This window comes from Anarhichas minor, unplaced genomic scaffold (assembly GCF_050575085.1).
Source record: "Anarhichas minor isolate MPS153535 unplaced genomic scaffold, ASM5057508v1 ptg000007l, whole genome shotgun sequence".
Taxonomy (NCBI): domain Eukaryota; kingdom Metazoa; phylum Chordata; class Actinopteri; order Perciformes; family Anarhichadidae; genus Anarhichas; species Anarhichas minor.
In genome coordinates this window covers 12,438,327-12,456,000 of record NW_027466453.1, presented here as the reverse complement: position 1 = coordinate 12,456,000, position 17,674 = coordinate 12,438,327, and the positions used below count along the sequence as shown (strand labels likewise).

The following is a 17,674-nucleotide window of genomic DNA, read 5'->3' as shown; positions in this document are numbered from 1 at the left end:
TGTCTCTCCCACGCCAGATCCCTTCTGCCTCACTACGTACATGTGAACATGTATCTTAATAACCTGCAGGAACAGTTGAAGTCTGTGTCTGCTTTCCATTGGCCTGCGTTTTACTGTGAAAAGACTAATGACGGAAGGACGGCTCTAGCTGCTAAAACGGCAATAGTTGACTCATTGTTGTTTTATAGTACCGTGTCATCAGAGAGTTACTGGTCAAAGTGTAGCTACAGTACAGCTGCCTTCGAGCTGAAGAAAACATCTTTCGCATGGACACTTCAGCCGGGCAAAGAGACGGTTACAAACCACTATGCCTTCCTAGCTATGTTGTTTTAGCACATATAATACAGTTGTTGTTCAAAATCTATTTTAGAGACTCTGCATCTTGCCAAGCCATTCCTAAATTCATTGGACAAAGTAAGCAGGCACACGATCCCTTCCTTTATGTTCATTAGCTCACTGTCCTCTTCTCCTCTCAACGTTATGCATACGTTGTACAAAAGGGTAGTTGGAGAGTAACAGCATTCATTGAGCTCCATGCAGCTTTATTGAGATTTGACACAAAGGTCATTGATGACATAATAATAAGCGTGGTGGACATTGGAGAAAATGGCAATGAAAGGATTATGATAACAAGAAAGCACATTGTGGTTACTAACAAAGAAACTTCTGTCAGTGCAGCACAACTTTCAGCTCTCAGGCAGTTTGAATTTAAAATGTGCTAAAATGTATGCTAACGTAGTACACAGCACATTGTGACTTTAGTGAATACAAACTATGCTTGTAGTCTTGATCATCGTGCATTATAATTTTCAGTTAAGACAAACTATCAAATCTTCATCTTTCCCTATAGTTTGGCAGCAAACATCCCATAATGGTTCCCCACTGTTCTCCCCTTCTCTTTGGCACCGGATCGTCTCTCAACAGCTCACTTGTAAAAGGTGTGCATTCGTGTGGGACTGCAAATTCGCACCGCTGCGCCGTCCAAAAAGCTCCATTATTCCTTTCCATTACGGTGCTCTTACCGGAGCGTGTAGTGTGTGAGGCCGGGTATTAAGTGCTTTCTAAACTGAAGGCCCTCCCGGGAGCTATGCAACGCTGACTCACAGCCAGGTGCTCGCTTTCACACTTCGCTCTGAGAGTGGCAGATGGTTCTCTTGAATGAGAAACACACATTCCTGTACATGCATACATACACACCCACGCTGATGTTTTGGGAGACCTGTAAACACACACACAATGAGGCATTCAAATATTTCATATTTGTCCATCTTGCAACCTACTCTCCTGCTCTCCTCCTTTCTCATTTCCTGCAGTTTTCTCTTCACGATTTTCTCCTTTTCCACCTCTGCGGTTGCTGCATGCGGGAGATAGGCTTTTTATGGGTAACAGTTCATTAACCAGCAGATGGATGGATGGGTGAATTGCTCAGTGCTTGTGAACAAAGCACTATTGCTAGCCTGTTTTCCCCAATATAGCGACAGTCTACATGTTCAGGACATTATCAAGAGGCGACTTCGTATGTCTGCTATGACCTGAAAAATGATTCGGACAAGGAAATCATTATAACCGCAGCAAACTCAATCACTCATTCAAGTGTATGACCGTCGTTAGTGCTGACCTGAGGTATAATTGCAGTGGCAGCAAAGACAAATCTGTCACATTAACGGTGTGTTGTTCAGCAGTTTGAGGAACAGAGCACAAGCCCACATATGTGGGGTTCCTAATGGATCCCTTCAAGGGAAAAAGTACAATTTTGATAAAACTTCCCGGAAAATACCGGGATCCAAATTAACACAATTCAACCTTACTCAGCCCAGAGTGACTGGAGTAAGTTAGTTTTTTTTTTAGGTTTACACTGGGACCAGTGCATTTGCTGATCAACAGTTGCATTGTTTCCAAATAGAAGAATTAAAAAACCATAAAAAGTATGAATCTGTAACAATAATGAAATTACAATTGAACACGTCAGACTCTTTAAGAAAGCCTCTGCACAGCCAGTTGTTCAGTTGTTCTGGCTGATTACAATTCTACTCAGGTTGAAGCCGGGCTGGAGCTTTGATGGGAGTTTATTATCTACCAATAAGAATGATAGAGGTGTAATTTGTCCCGCCTTAACAGGTTCAACAGGAGGCTCGGACAGATGTCAGCGTATATACAGGCCCACACACAGTCCTGAGGAGAGGGCTAATCAATCAGATTGATTGAAAACACCTGTGTGGCTGTACGGCGGCTTTGCACTCATTTGAGCTCATGGAGATGTTCACGCTTCAAAATCTTGACCCACCCTGACAATATGTTTCCTTTGGCTGCGTATCTTCCACTATTCTGCTGTTTTTTCCTTAGCATTTATAGCCGGAAGGTTGTTTATGTACTAAATAATGGCTACTTCCCAGAGTGAAGTCAGGTTTTGAAGCTACATTTGGAGGTGGGAAAGGAAAGACTATGTAAAGGACAATGCAAGCTTTTTTTTCTAGCAGGTATGTGCAAAGTATCAAATATGTCCCCTTCCTATGTGGTACGTCAGCACTTTGAATACATACTGTATGGGGGTTTCTATAGGGACACACTACAGAATTAGAGAGGAAGGACACTGCAGTAGACTGGGGATCAACAACGGACGGGGGCAGAAAGAAGAGTAGTAGGTATGAAAAACAGACAGAGGATGTGGGATATGGTGTTTGTTACAGGGATGGAAAGAGAGAGGGTCACTGTTTTCCACTTCCTCTCATCCTCATCCATCCGAGTAGGGAGGTCAATCTTCAGTTAAAAGACCAGTGTTTATGGCAGATGCACGGTTTAAATCATGATACTCCCAACACTGGTGTTTCCTCTCTACTAAACTAAAACATCCTAGAGAACAAGTCTTCATGGGTTAAAATAAATGCCAAAATGTACCTTTTACTCCATTAAAAAATAATCACAGAAACTAGAATCTCTTTATGTGGAATAACCTCTTGTCTTTGACGTGCCAATTAGTATTTTTTCATGATAGGGACCTCGTTTTGTGAGTGTATATGTGGAAGAACTGTAGCTAAGTGGAGAGCCGGGCCGCCCTTCAATCAGAGGATCGGCAGTTCGATGCCCGGCTCCGGTTCCGCTAGTCGCATGTCGATGTGCCCTCGAGCAAGACACTTAACCCCAAAATTGCTCCCGTAGCTGTGCCTACGGTGTAGAAATGTGATAGGATCTGAATTGTAAGTTGCTTTGGATAAAAGCGTCTGCTAAATGACTGTAATGTAATGTAAGAAAGAAAAGACGGAGTGAAAGAAAGATACTCTTTGTGTATGCAGTTTGAACACACACATTTGCATGTTCCCCCTACAGCGTCTTTGTCCTGACCCACACAATACACCCCACAACGTACATGACTTATGTATATAACTCGGTGGGCGTGCCTCAATGCATTTGAATGCCCTCACAGTTGAACCATTGTCTCCCACTATCTCAGTGGTAGGATGGCTGCGAGTGGATGACTAATTACAGCATGTCTCTTTGCACCAGGAGTTTGAAAACACTGAGGGAGGGGAGTACCAGGCAGATCTCTCCGCTCTGGCCTCGCCTTCCTCCCAGAATGGCCCTGAAGTCTACATCCTTCCCCTCACTGAGGTCTCCCTGCCTGTCTCCAAACAGCCTGGCAGATCCAGTAAGATACTACACAATACCTTTAACACATACACCTCTAAGTTATATCTGTTTGGACTTTTAATGACCTGTATTTTAAGTTTAATTTTTGCTTCCTGGTGTTTCTCATTTCTTCCTTTCATCTTCTCTGTTTTCTGTATTGCATATCTCCATAGGCATTATTAATTCCCTGCTCTTTAGAAAGAGTGAATTTCTGCCACCGTAAAAAGGTTGTTCCCTCTCTGGAGCACAGTACAAATGAGTTATGTAACATCTTACTGGCTCTATAGATGTGGAATGGCCTTTTTCAGTTGTTATCTTTTATTTTATGTCCCTTCTTTCTTGTCCTCTCTCTCAATCAGTGTAATGTATTTAGAAATCGCCCTACATGCTGCATGTGAAAACTGCATCTCACTGAAGAGAAAGGAATCTGATATTATGTATTGGGTTCTATGCAAGTTCTTAAATATATACTACTTTACAATAAAATGAATCTACTATTTTATTTGAATCTTACATGATCCTCCTCAGCAGCATCACAGACTGTTCGTTTTTCTTCAGGTTATTCTGCCTCCATCCCAGTCTGTTAACATGCGCATGTGTGTGTGCAGTGTGTGTGTGTGTGAATCTCTGTGTAAGCCAGATCCTGGGTGCCTCTCCCTGCATGACTCACCGGCTGTCTGCACTGTGCTCAGCCAGAAGGGAGGTGAGTCGGGGCTCAGCATCCCAGGATGTGAGCTCCAGCAATGATTGGGCAAGGCAGCCTCAGGCTTGCAGCCAATCACTAGCCTCCCCTCTGTCCTCCATAGCTACCGCTGTATGATTGGACCAGGTGTTGCAGGGCGAGGAATGGATAGATGGCGAAACGAGACGAGAATGCCCCTTACTCACTCCCCCTTTCGTATGTAAAGACATGTTGTTCCTATTATATACAATTTTTACATGTACAAATTGTGCATTGGAAAGTATATTTTTTTGCAGCCTCTCCATTGCTTTGGTAATATCTGACAAATTATCAGGCATGCAAAAATGTAAAAAGATAGAGGATAGGAAATGGCAGGATTATCATATTTCAGTTACTACAATAAACTGCAAGTTGAAGAGTGAGCAGGCTCCCCCATATTAACATTATGCACATGTCAAATGTTATCCTCCCCCACACCGACGTACACAGAGAAAATGAGTTGCCTATTACATGTTGAGCAGAAACACAAGTTGTATAGTTTATACGCTTACCATGAATGGCGTGTTCTATATCACTTATGCATCTGTATGAACACGCAGTACAACGTTTGCCATTGATCTGACGGTCCTGCTTTTCATTCCAACCCACTACAGAGACTCGATGCATCAAAGTGAGTGTGTGAAGCGATTGTGTGTGTGTGTGTGTGTGTATCATTCCGTGGGCCCACCGATCCCACAGCCTCACTGCACCCCACCATCTTCTCCGGAAATGCCACGAGTAGGACGGGAATGCACACTCACGCTCACACATTCCACATTCGGAATAATACCACTTTTTAATTTTTTCTCGGTCAGGGAGGGGTGGTAGAGGCTCGGGGGGGGGGGGGGTTTGGTGTGTAGAAGTGTGGGTCTCTTATCATCGTGACAACCTCTGCCCAGCGTTCCACTGGAGAAAGGGCCTTGTGTGTGTGTGTGTGTGTGTGTGTGTCTGTGTGTGTGTTTGGTCCACTGGGTACCAGGAGACGCAGCATGAGTGTGTGAGCGAGCGAGCCAAACAATGGCCCTGATTTAGGCCGGCTGGGCAGTGGGTGAGCATAAGGCCGGGCTAAAACGTCCATGGAACGCACCAGTGGAGGACTGGCATTATGGGTAGAATACAGTGAGGGGTCTGTGACAGAATGAGGAGAGACAGGGGAAGGGTGGTGGCATGCACCAGGACCTAAGAGCGGGGAGGGGAGGCTTGAGATAGGGGTGGTGAGTGTGTATGACAGAGGTCTTTTCTGCATCTGACAGAGCAGTGTTTGTGTCCTGTTTGGCTGAGGAATGCTGCTGTCCTGGGTGACAGGGGGGCATTATGTGGGCCTTATGTCACTACTGGGTGTCTTGAAGCTGCACACAGAGCTGGCGCGTCAGTCGGCACACTACTAACATGCGTGACGGTCACATCAGGCGTGATACATGACCAGAAAATCTCAGCGCCCAGGGCAGAAATCCTCCACCGTCTGCAGATCGGTCCTCTGACTCGAAGCTGTGATACGTTTCTATCTTGCTCAGCTTTCTGTACTTTTTAATGTAGTCTGTATGGGAATCCAGGATTTCCTTGTTTGCCCGACAGCTGGAGAGCTCTAGACGAGGACAGTACAGTATGTGTGTTTTCGTGTGTCCCAGTTGGAGGATGAGTTCGGTGCAGACCGGGAGAGGCAGCGTGGCGAGCTTGTTCAGCTGTGCGAGGGCTCGGAGGGTTAAATCCTGCCGAGGCTCTCTCACACACATACTGCGACCGGGGGCTCTTTCTAAAATACACACAATGAGGCTAAGAGGCCTGGGGTTGGGGTCACAGGCTCTCGGTTCTCACACTCCGGACCAGTACTTCATCCCTGCCTGGGACTCCAACTCGGTCCCTGGTCCCGGTGCTCAGAGTGGCTGGCCGCTCCACCTTCGTCTTTCGACTCACCATCGTCATCTTCACTCTTGAAATATGAGGATCCATGGAGGTATTTGAATTTGCGCACGACTCGCTGGCTTTAAGTTTCTTTGTTCTTGTAGATACTTATTTAACGTAGCTAGAAAGTTGGGTTTATTTGCAATCAGGAACTCTGTCTTCTTCAGTTTTATTCAGGAAAATGTACATTCATTTTTTGGGCTGAGAGGAATTTGTATTTTTTCTCTGTGCCCCTCTTTGTTTTATTGACTTTACTCATTGAAGACCTTTCTTCTCTTCTTTCCAACTACAACAGTCTTTTTTTTATTCCTGTTTAAAAGTAATCTTCTGTCTTTCTTACTGTTCATTTCCAGTCCAGCTGCTGAAATCATCAGACCTTGGCCGCCATAGTCTACTCTATCTAAAGGAGATTGGACATGGGTGGTTTGGCAAGGTGAAAAAGATATTTTTTTTGTTCCTAAAACACACTCAATCACACAGTGTTTTTGTGTCGGTAGACACCATCTTTGTACTAATTATTACTTGCCTTCAAATGCCTCTTCACTGTACTCGTACTGTACTCCAATGTGCTTTCTACTCTGTGAGGAATGCGATTGTAATGTGATGATGATGATCTCATTCTAGCAAAGCTAATCTTTGGCACTTGTGTGAAGGAGGGAAGTTGAAATTCACAGTCACAGTAAATTCCTCACTATTTACTGCACAGTATGTGCTGCTGTTACACTTAGATTTGCTCATGAACCAATCTTATTTGTTGTTTTTTTTCTCACTTTGTAACTCCATAGTGATGATGTCTCATTAATCACAGTCTGCAGTCCTAGAGTTTGGCAACAACGTACTTGTGTATACTTCCCAGGTTCTGCTGGGTGAGGTCAATGCGGGCCTCAGCACCACCCAGGTGGTTGTAAAGGAGCTGAAAGCCAGTGCCAGTGTCCAGGATCAGATGCAGTTCTTGGAGGAGGCGCAGCCATACCGGTCAGTTCACTGAAACATCAGCGGTCACTCAGCACAGCCCTTTAGAGCATGAGTAGCACGACATAGCAATGAAACAACTTAAATTAAAGATGTATTTATTGTATGTACGGTCTTTGTGCACTCAAACTCAAACCCTGTTTCCTCCGCCAGAACCCTCCAGCACCCGGCCCTCCTGCAGTGCCTGGCACAGTGCTCAGAGGTCACTCCTTATCTGCTGGTCATGGAGTTTTGCCCTCTGGTGGGACACACTTTAATGATCAAATTCATTATTTTCTTTCTTGGTGCCGTTTTGTTTGGATTATTCATACAGCTTCCAACCTCATGTCCTTTCTCCTCTCAGGGCGATCTGAAAAGCTATCTGCGCAGCTGTCGGGTGGCCGACTCCGAGACTCCTGACCCTTTGATCCTCCAGCGAATGGCGTGTGACATTGCCTCAGGGCTTCTGCAACTCCAGAAATACAACTTTATACACAGGTACAGTATGTCAGTCAGTCTAGCTCTATTTACCGACATCAACTTGAATCTTAATGCTCCGGAGAGGAACCCAAATGCTCTGCGCACCCCCTGCTGGTCTCTCCCTGCAACAACATCCTGGTGCTGCCTGAGTACTTGTCACAAACTCCAGCATCAGTGATTTTGTTGCGGGGGGCGAGCCCCTATCGCTCTCTCGCAGCCATGTGTTTGGCTGCCATAGCAACTAATCAGTGGCTGCCAGACGAAAGATCTCAGTGTTTGAGGAGGAGTTGAGAACAACGTGACTTTGTTTAGTGCGGTTCTTTACACGGTCAGGTGAGAAGAAATAGTACATGATGCTTTACATGTACACATTTCATGATGTGATTGAATTAATACTGTGGCTACATAGGATCATCATGATGCTGCGGAGACATTCATTTAAAATATTCATCAACAACATGTTTTCCAACAGAGTCCTGCCAACTTAAAACCAGTGTGGTGTTCAGAGACAAAACAAAAGAGGATTAAAAAGTAAAAAAACTGTTCTAACTTGTGATTGAAATTACAAACGTTGTTCAGGGTCTTTAAAGAAGATCAATAAATATGTTTATGCAGCTCCGTTGTACTGTATTAGATGAGTTTCTTTTGTTTTGACAGTGACTTGGCCTTGCGAAACTGCCTGCTAACTTCAGAAATGTCAGTTAAGATCGGAGACTATGGCCTTTCTCACAGCCGATACAAGGTCAGACTGTATTTCGATGTCATTTTTTTTGACTGCTTTTTACTTTTTCACCTTGTTAGTACTCCAACATGTATTTTCTTTTGTCATTGTTGTTTTTAATAGGATGACTATTATGTAACACAAGACCAGATGTGGGTGCCCCTGCGCTGGATTGCACCTGAGCTCATAGACGAAGTCCACGGAAACCTGCTGGTCGTTGACCAAACAAAGTCCAGCAACATATGGTGAGATAACACTACGATACCGACATCATCTTCTATCATAGTACAGAAATGGTTTAACGCAGATTATTTTCTTTCTGTATATAAAAATTGGAATGAAATGCTCTTACTTTGATTTAATGCCTATTTTATTGCTAGAATGTTACTTTGGATGCTCATCTTATGATGTTTTCCTGTGCTTTGTCCTCTGCTTTTATTGTGAAACTCTTTGGGAAATTTGTGTACAGCACAAATATACTTGTGACATAACATCAAAACGGTTACAGCTTGTTTGGAACATGGCCATATCTGAGATATGAGTGAGTGCACTTAATGGTTTCTTTGCTCGTTCCAGGTCATTGGGGGTGACTGTGTGGGAGCTGTTTGAGCTGGGAAACCAGCCGTACAGACACTACTCTGACAGACAGGTGCTGACATATGCTGTGAAGGAACAGCAGCTCAAACTACCCAAACCCCTGCTCCAGTTCCCCCTGGCTGAGCGCTGGTGAGACATAGTTGCATGCCCACACATGTACAGGGTGACTCTTATATATCTTTATATCTTGATTCCACATACATTTTAGACGTTACAAAGCCTTCAGGTCTTGCTGGCCAATTCATTTTTAACAAGTCAATGTGTCTTGTTTTTGAAATAGGGTTCTGCTTTTAGTGGTGCACCGGTCCACCTTAGCAATAATTCTCTTTGCTAGCAAGGGCAGATGATCAATACTTCTCCTATTCTTTATGATCCCCCCTTGGCATCGACCGGAGTAAAATCACCTCATTCATCTTTATCTGGGCAGCCAGCCAAATATTATACTTATTTATTTATTTTCAAAATTGTTCTTCACTAAATTGAATGCGCTCCACTGAGGAGGCTCCAAGGAGGAAAGTAAACATCTTTTAACTATGTCAGCATCTGCACTGCACCTCCGTCATATACTCTATATGTCTGGAACAAGTACTATGTCTTGCTAGAAAGTGCTGACTTCAAAAGTTTCTTTTATATCGCCTTGATGTGAGTCTAGGATCAATTGTTTTACTTTTTCCTATTTCTCTCCTTATGTAAAAAAGTATATATATTAATACGATCTTATTAGCTGCAGAAGTATCGACAGTAACACAATTATAACACGTAATCTCTTTTGCCCCCGATTTTGTTCTTCTCTTTCTGTCCAGGTATGAGGTGATGCAGTTCTGCTGGCTGCAGCCGGAGCTGAGACCTAGCAGCGAGGAAGTCCACCTTCTGGTCACATACTTGTGTGCCAAAGGCTCGTGTGAGGCTGAGGAAGACTTTGAACAACGTTGGAACGCCTTGAGACCCAATCTGTTCAGCAGCACCTCCCACACAGCTGCATCCACAAACCTAGTCCTGACCCCTACACCTGCCTCAGCTGACGTCCCCAGTCCAGACCAAACACAGGCATTGGAGCTGGCCTCCTCTGCCTCGTCCTCCTTCCCTCTCCTGGAGCACTTCTCTGACAGCTTCCACTCTGACACAGGGGATGACCTGCTGACAGTCACAGAGACCAGCCATGGTCTCAACTTTGAGTACAAATGGGAGCAGGCCCGAGCTGAGCAGCCTTACTGCTCCTCCTCCACCAGTGGGGCACTGGGCCAGGGGAACCCATATTACCAGGATATCTACTATTCAAGTAAAGGAAGCACCTCAGGGGGTTGCAAGACTGACAGCCCGACATCAGGCCTATCCCCATCCTACTATGAACCTGAACACCCTGGTGTGGTCCCAGTGTTGAGTGCCCACAGCCCCTCGGTCGGCAGCGAGTATTACATTCGCATAGAGGAACCAATGGAGTGTAACATTAACCTGGATGACAGCGTGGTGGACTACAGCCCAGGACTGGAGGCCAGCAGCAGCAGGTTGTCCTCTGAGAGTCGGACTGGTCAATCCATGGCACAGCCCAGTGCTTACTGGTCAACTGACAACAACAGATCTTCTGCCTATGACTCTGATTCAAGCCCCACCGTCCAACTAAGCATGGAACCACTGCTGAGACGGCCATCCAGCACCAGCCCTGTAAAGCTACGCCACTCGCACAACTGCTTCTCATCCAGTCAAGACGACACGATCTACTGTGAACAGTCATCAGCATACAAGGCCCGGCAATCCTGTCTGTCTGTACTGGATACATCGCCAGATTCCAGATCAAACCTTGTCCATCCAGTTGGGCGTTTAGAAAACCCGCGCAGTTTGTCACAAGCAGTCAGCAGCCCAAGCTTAGGGTTCTGTGATCCCTACCTTGAAGCGGGCACAGGCCGGAGCATGGTGAATGAAAGCTGCCATAATATGATGGGTCCCCTCAGAAAGACACTACCCATTGTTAACCACATTAGCATCGATGTCGAGACCGACGACGGCCTGCTGGTGGGCCAGCAGAGAGGCGACGACATCGAGGATGACCTTTTCTCTGAAGGAGAGGCCACTAACTGGACCTCAAACCATTCAGCAAACAATAATAGCCTGAGCTTTGACGGCAGGCAGACAGGCAGTGGGCATGACAGCTATCTGGACCTTCAATATACTGCTCACTCTAACGCAACAGAATTATGGTCTTTAACCAAGGCCACCACAAGAACCTTCCACAGCTCCAGGTTTTGTGGCACCTTCGAGGCAGAAGGAGGAGACTCTGGTTGTAACGCTGCTAGCAAGCCCAGTGAATTAGGTTCATACATTCACTTATGTCACAAGGAAAAAGAGGAGGCTGCCACTCAAGCAGAAAATAACTTAACTGCAGAACATCTAAGAAGTATATATTCTCTTACCAGCTCAAGTATTAATGCCAGAAGTGCAGAGGGTCGAACAATGGAGGGACAATATGAAAAGCAGTTGTTGCCTAAGGGAGAAAGATTGTACTCTGAGCCGAAGATGATACCTGAGCCAAGTTATATAAAGTCTCCATCCTCTTTCAAGGAGGCTCAGACTGGTCAGACAGAAGCCTTGTCAGACAAGCGGCAAGGTAACATGTGGGAGGGAGTTTCAACAGGAATCCCTGTTGGTCATGGAGACAAGAGGCTAAGCTATCCAGATACATCAGAAAGTAGCAGAGGATTGGACAGCGGAGTGGGGGTCAGACACTCCAGCATTAGCCTGGTTGAGCTTGGTGACTTTAGTGAGGATGATGATGATGACATCACAGACATTACATCAGGGATCTTTGCCGACTTCAACCTGGACTATGCTGAGATAGAGGAGGAAGAGCTCAGCCCATTAAAGCATCCAGAGGGAACTCCTGACTCTGTAGACACCCTTAACCTGTCCTCGTCGATGGCAAGTAATCAGGCCTTCAGCCCCGATCCCTTCAATACCCCTGTCCTACCCAAATCCCTGGACAGTGGCTATGACACAGAGAACAATGAATCTCCAGAGTTTCTCTTCAAAGAGCTTGGAGATCCCCGGTGTGGTGAGAGGAGCCCTAGGCTGGGGGGAGAAGCAGAACTAGTTCTGCAGGTGGGTTTGGGACAAGGGGTCTGCACCTCAGAGCTACAGTTAAAGAGCCTGACTGACAAGAATGCATACAGGGATTCAGCCTATTTCTCAGACTATGATGCTGAAAATGAGAGGAGCCCTCAAGAGGAAGGCAGTAAGTTCTTTTCAGGTCCAAGTAATGGTGACTTTCCTACTGAGAAATTGAGCACCATCAAAGATGATGATATTGTGAAAAGGCAATTAAACGAGAAACATTTAACAAATCTGAGACACATCAAAAGTTGTGTTTTGGTGAATCACTCAGAGGCTGACCTTGGCTCAAACAATCCCCTCCCCACCCCTGGGTTGTCCATGCTATCACCGTTTCCTCCACAGATGGGTGGCTGCCTGACTAAAGAGTCTGCCCCTGCAGATGATGATCTTGGGTTGACGGAGCACTCAGGAGAGGAACCTTCCTCAGAGCTTAGCTCCTCCATTGGGTCTGACACCTCTTCCACTGCCCAGGAGGCCTCAGGAAACCATAACCAGGGGAACAGGAGAGCAGAAGATTATTCTCCTGTCCAGTCTTTGAATTCTGACTCCACCATAACTGACTACAGAGATGAGGCCCCCAACAAAAAGGAAAGTGGTGATGGATCCACAGAGGATGAGCTGCCCGAATTCAATCACGTCCAGGAAGAGACGGAGGACAGAAGGGAGGGTGCGAGAATAAACGAGGAGGATTTTGAGGACATAGACGCGGGGGAATGCGACTCACAGGACAGCTTATGTGAGGAATCTAACGGCGCTGTCGACCTGTCCTCTTCCTCGTCATTGTTGGAGCTGTGCGGAGAAGATGTGAGAGCGCCGCTGGAAGAGGCCGAGGAGGAAGATGATTCAGATGACAGCGAGTCTGATGAAGAGTTGAGGACTTATAACATCCAAGATGAAGACAGCGAGGAGAGTGAGGAGGATTTCACCCCGGTGCCAGTGGTGGTAAGCGACTGCAGCAGGGCTAGACACCTCCGCAGTCTCCTGAAGATGCCCACATTGCTCACCCAGTCCTTCTGTGACGAGCTGGAGAGGAAGAAGAAAGCGGTGTCCTTTTTTGATGATGTGACGGTGTTCCTTTTTGATCAGGTATGACACCTTAATAGGTCAAAGATGTTCAATGTGTGTTGTATATTTAGGATTGCTTTATTGCTCTAGAGAATGAGGGGGATGTTTACGTTCATGTCTTCTAGGAGAGCCCCACGGGAGAGCTGGCTGATTACGCCTTCCCCACTGGAACAGAGTCCAATGGACAGGAATCTTCGGGGGAAAAAAACACTGACCACCAGCTGCAACCTGACCCTGAACTTGAAGCTCGATCCTGTGAACCGTTTTGTGTTTCTGAAGAAACAGATGGGAACAACTCAGAGAAGGGTGAGTTTGTCAAGGATACAAAATGCTACGCAGAGTTATCCTAGTTGATGTGTCTCAGATTGTTCACAATAACTGCAATTGTGACTTCTCTGTGTGCATTCAGGTGCGGGTTATGAATGGGAAGATGAACTCTTGTTAGAGCCGCATTCATCCTCACCTAAAACCATCCCCGAGCCCCCGTCCTCACCCACATCCCCCTCCAACCGTCCCGAGGCTCCGAAACCTGCAGCTGTAGCGCTTAACCGTTTTATGGTCTCCCGATTCTCTATCACACATGTCTCCGACCCCCACATGGGCTCAGCTACAGGTCTGTATTAACTGTCTTTCATACACAGTTGGGACTGTTGTAGAATGTTGAAACTCTCTCTCTAATCTTAAATTCACGATCATCTAATATAGTAATAAATGCTCTTGTTTTTTGTTGCTACAGCATATGAGCCCTGTAAATCACAGAAGCCCTCATTAACTAAAAGGGAGACTTTTTTTCGGGGGGTTTTATGTTGGCGCCACCTGTCTTTACATGAATCTGTACATGAATCCCGGCTGATTTAGAATTTATTTTTGAGTAAAAACAATGACACATTTTTTAGTAGCTTAGCAGTGTTGATTATATTTGTTGATACGTGCGCATCAAGTTTTCAGAATTTTGTGCATAGTTCCATTTCTGTGTGTATATAATGAGATGTTGCAATGAAAGCTTCCATACTTATTTCCAATCTTTGATTTTCAACAGGTAACAGAGAAGATGGCCCAAAAGATTGATTGGCCCCACGGTCCTGAGTGGACGAATCCTGGTCCTTCTCAACACAGAAAAGCAGCATTATATTTAAATGTTTTACAGAGTTTTATTTTTTATCAACATTTGGGGCATCTGACCCTGGTGACCCTTTAGGAGACAGTGCCTCATATTGTAGTGAAAAAACACACGATTATTTGGCACCTTTTTTTTTTTATTTTGTGGCAAAAGGGATAGCTGCTGGTGCGGTAACCTGAGTGAGACAACCAAGCCAGTGGATACAATTCAGATCGTATTGTTTGCAGAATTAAAATCTACAAGTTTATTAGTTAATATACAGTATATCTCGATTTCTGTTGGTGACATTACAGCTAAATTAGTTAATTTAAAAGAAAATAAATGAAAATAACAGGTGAATTAAAGGAAATGACAGGCTTCTTAACTGCTCCTCTCATTGGCTGCCTTGGTCCACCCGCTCAACATTTCTCTGGCATTTTTAAAGACTGTTTCAGCCCTCATTGTTGGCCCCAGAGAACAATGCTCAATAATTGTTGCTATTGTCGATTTCTAAACACAAAACCAGACTTTATAACAGCCGTGGGCGGTGGTGGTGGTGAGGGTGTTTGTAGAATGGAGGTACAGGAACTTATTTAGTCCCTTAATCCAAATCATATTGATGGTGGATTCGCTATGCTATGTTAATGGAAATATGATGCAGGAAATCAAGTTGTCACTCCCTAATTGTCACCAACACTCACTCTGGTTAATGATGACCTACAGTATATGTCTAGAGTTACCATATCTGTCTGAAGCACTTTGTATAGCCAAACTGGGTCTTTTATTGCAGAAGTTGCGGCTCTGTTGCTCTTCATCCCCCCCCCCCCCTTCTCTCCTGGAATGAAAATATCTAAACATGTGAGGTTCCTTATTTGTGTCCACAGTGCCAGCTACAGTTTCACTTTATTTGTGGCATATTAGCTTTGTTTATGTGACATTTCATCAGCAATAGTGACACCGAAGGGATAGAGGCGTTTCACTACCGAGCGGTGTCATGTCAATATGTCATCATGCATCTTTTCTACATCCATGTATTGTCCACAGTGTCATACATAATGTATTCTATTAGATTTGTGCTGAATGCCCGGGTGTAGAAAAAAAACAAAACTTCAAAATATGACATCTCACATATTGTATGAATGTTTTACCAACATGTAGCAGGTAGCTTGACTTGAATTACTACTGCTGTATCGACAGCTCCCTCCCCTTCTCTATCCTTCTGTAGCTCAAAGTGCCAATTCAGTTTCCTCTCAACCTTGCCTTTTCATTTCTGCAAGAAGAGAAAACGTTGCTAGTATTTTTATACGAATTTGAAAAAGATGCAATCCAGGATGATGGTCTCTTAAAATTTGCCGGAGATATTACAAGGCCTATTGGCTAAAGTGGCAGACACCTTTGGAGAAGGTGAGGTGGGTTGCTGTGTGCACCGGTAGTAACATCATTGCTCTTTCCATTTTCCCCCTCACTCATTGCTATTGTACTATCCCAAACAAATAAATCCAAATACTTTTTCTCCTTTGTGTGTCTGTGATACATTTATCTGCATCGATGTCGAAGAGGTGCACTTTCCTACAAAACAAGACCACATGAAAACACGACACATGAAAGTGTGAAGTTTCTGCCCATTCAGATTTATTTTGGACAAGATAATTTATGCACTTTCTGTACAGTACGGATATAATACAAATGGGAACAAAAGTGAGAAATGGACACAATGAAAGCTATATAAAAGTAAAAAAAAAAAAATAAAAAAAACTGATTTGAAACTTTCTGCCCAAATGAGCCGTGTAATAAAAGCCTGATCATATCACTCAGTGTAAAGGACTCATCCATGGAAAATTGACTTTTCATGATGGAACTTGATTTCATGCAGTCTCAGAGGCATTTTAACACGTTCACACAACTATTTTTCTTTTTTTTGGTTTTCTTTTAATCGCATACAGCTCCGCTTCTACCCCAACACTAGATAAATGCCTCTGATCTAAGCTTTTCTCCCAGACGAGTGTATAATACTGAGAATGAACGATCAAAAGCTATGATAATACTGTACCTTATCTGATAAGCTACCACTCCCGCAAAGCTAAATATATATATTTTTAAAAAGACCCATTATGTATGCAGTGTAGTTCATCTCTTGGATATCTGACAACTTAGACATTACTGAAATATTCTTGCATTTCAGTGAAATCGCACTGTGCAGGAGATTGCTAAGCAAAAAAAAAAAAAAAGTTCTGACATTACAAGCAAAACAAAAATAACCCCACTTTTACATTAAGGAATATAAAAAAAAAACTAATTGAACTGTGATGCATAAGCCCTCAAACCAGTTTACATAATGATTGGGTCAATGCTGCATGAAATACATATAAAAAAAGAATAGAAGGCACAGTTCCCACATTTAAAATATGGGTATACTGTATCACAACTAGTAAATATATCACTATGTTATATCATTTAACAAAAGCAGAATCATAGTTTACTTACCAACTGACCAGTTCTAGCTATTTGTTGCAGCATCCAATCAACACACTGTGCAGATTACAGTGATGCACTGAACTGTTGTCGACAATCTTATTCACCCTCAAGCTGCATTAAAACAACCTTTGCTGTTCCTTCGCTGCTCATGAATGCAAATAATCCTCAAATGAGATCTACAGTGTATAAGTGTTGAAGGACAAAATAAATCCCATCGCATAAGTGCAGATAAATAATATTGTTACTGCATTACTAGTAAAAACCTATTAGCCATACCTTATCCACAACTGGTGAGATCTAAATAACTAATCAAATCTGCTATCACAATTGAATGCGATTGAATGTTCAGGCTGAGACATTCAATGTTTGTGGAGGCATTTGCAAAAAAATATCACGAGGATTAACTAGAAATTCTCAAGAGTGAATTTCCACGGCAAAGAAACTTAATTCTTAGTAGTGTGACACCTCTTGTGCCCTCTTGTGATGACATCATACAACTGACACATGTCAATGTTGGTTATTTTCTCTCTCTCTCCGTCAAAAAAGGGCCCATTAGTGGACAAAAGTGGGCAGCAGGCCGCTAGTAGAAGATAGGAGCAGATCGGTCATCATTGAAGGTGGGCCGGAGGTAGACCTCCATGGAACGGTCACTGTGGGAAGAGGAGGGGTGAGACAAGGACAGTTAGGTTGAACATAGACAGAATTTAGAGGGGATACATGGTCAGATATGCAACAACACCCAAAGAAATCTGCCTTCCCATTGCTTTGTTTCTTACAGTAAAGCTGAGCAAATAGCTACAGTATCTACGGTGAGTTTCAGCAAGCATGTAATGAGAAAGCTCAGGTAAGATGTGGGAGGAAAAAAAGAACAAAAACAGCTCGCTATAGGCTTGCATGCAGGGTTAGTTTTCTGATATTGTGATATGCACACACA

General features: G+C 44.2%; 2 protein-coding genes across 2 annotated transcripts in view; one reads left to right on the top strand and one right to left on the bottom strand.

The window, feature by feature from the left end:
* aatka (apoptosis-associated tyrosine kinase a) overlaps window positions 1-15,781 on the top strand; it is a 31,169-nt gene extending 15,388 nt beyond the window's left edge. Inside the window, exons 4-15 of the mRNA XM_076085874.1 lie at window positions 3,502-3,643; window positions 6,601-6,680; window positions 7,104-7,222; window positions 7,373-7,460; window positions 7,563-7,696; window positions 8,336-8,420; window positions 8,523-8,644; window positions 8,976-9,125; window positions 9,800-13,187; window positions 13,292-13,472; window positions 13,576-13,779; window positions 14,206-15,781. Coding sequence (XP_075941989.1) covers window positions 3,502-3,643; window positions 6,601-6,680; window positions 7,104-7,222; window positions 7,373-7,460; window positions 7,563-7,696; window positions 8,336-8,420; window positions 8,523-8,644; window positions 8,976-9,125; window positions 9,800-13,187; window positions 13,292-13,472; window positions 13,576-13,779; window positions 14,206-14,234 — 4,722 coding nt within the window. The 3' untranslated portion in view covers window positions 14,235-15,781. The remainder of the gene's footprint in view (window positions 1-3,501; window positions 3,644-6,600; window positions 6,681-7,103; window positions 7,223-7,372; window positions 7,461-7,562; window positions 7,697-8,335; window positions 8,421-8,522; window positions 8,645-8,975; window positions 9,126-9,799; window positions 13,188-13,291; window positions 13,473-13,575; window positions 13,780-14,205) is intronic.
* LOC142944766 (BAR/IMD domain-containing adapter protein 2-like) overlaps window positions 14,825-17,674 on the bottom strand; it is a 47,802-nt gene continuing 44,952 nt past the window's right edge. Inside the window, exon 14 of the mRNA XM_076085875.1 lies at window positions 14,825-17,390. Within this exon, the coding sequence (XP_075941990.1) occupies window positions 17,321-17,390 (70 nt within the window). The 3' untranslated portion in view covers window positions 14,825-17,320. The remainder of the gene's footprint in view (window positions 17,391-17,674) is intronic.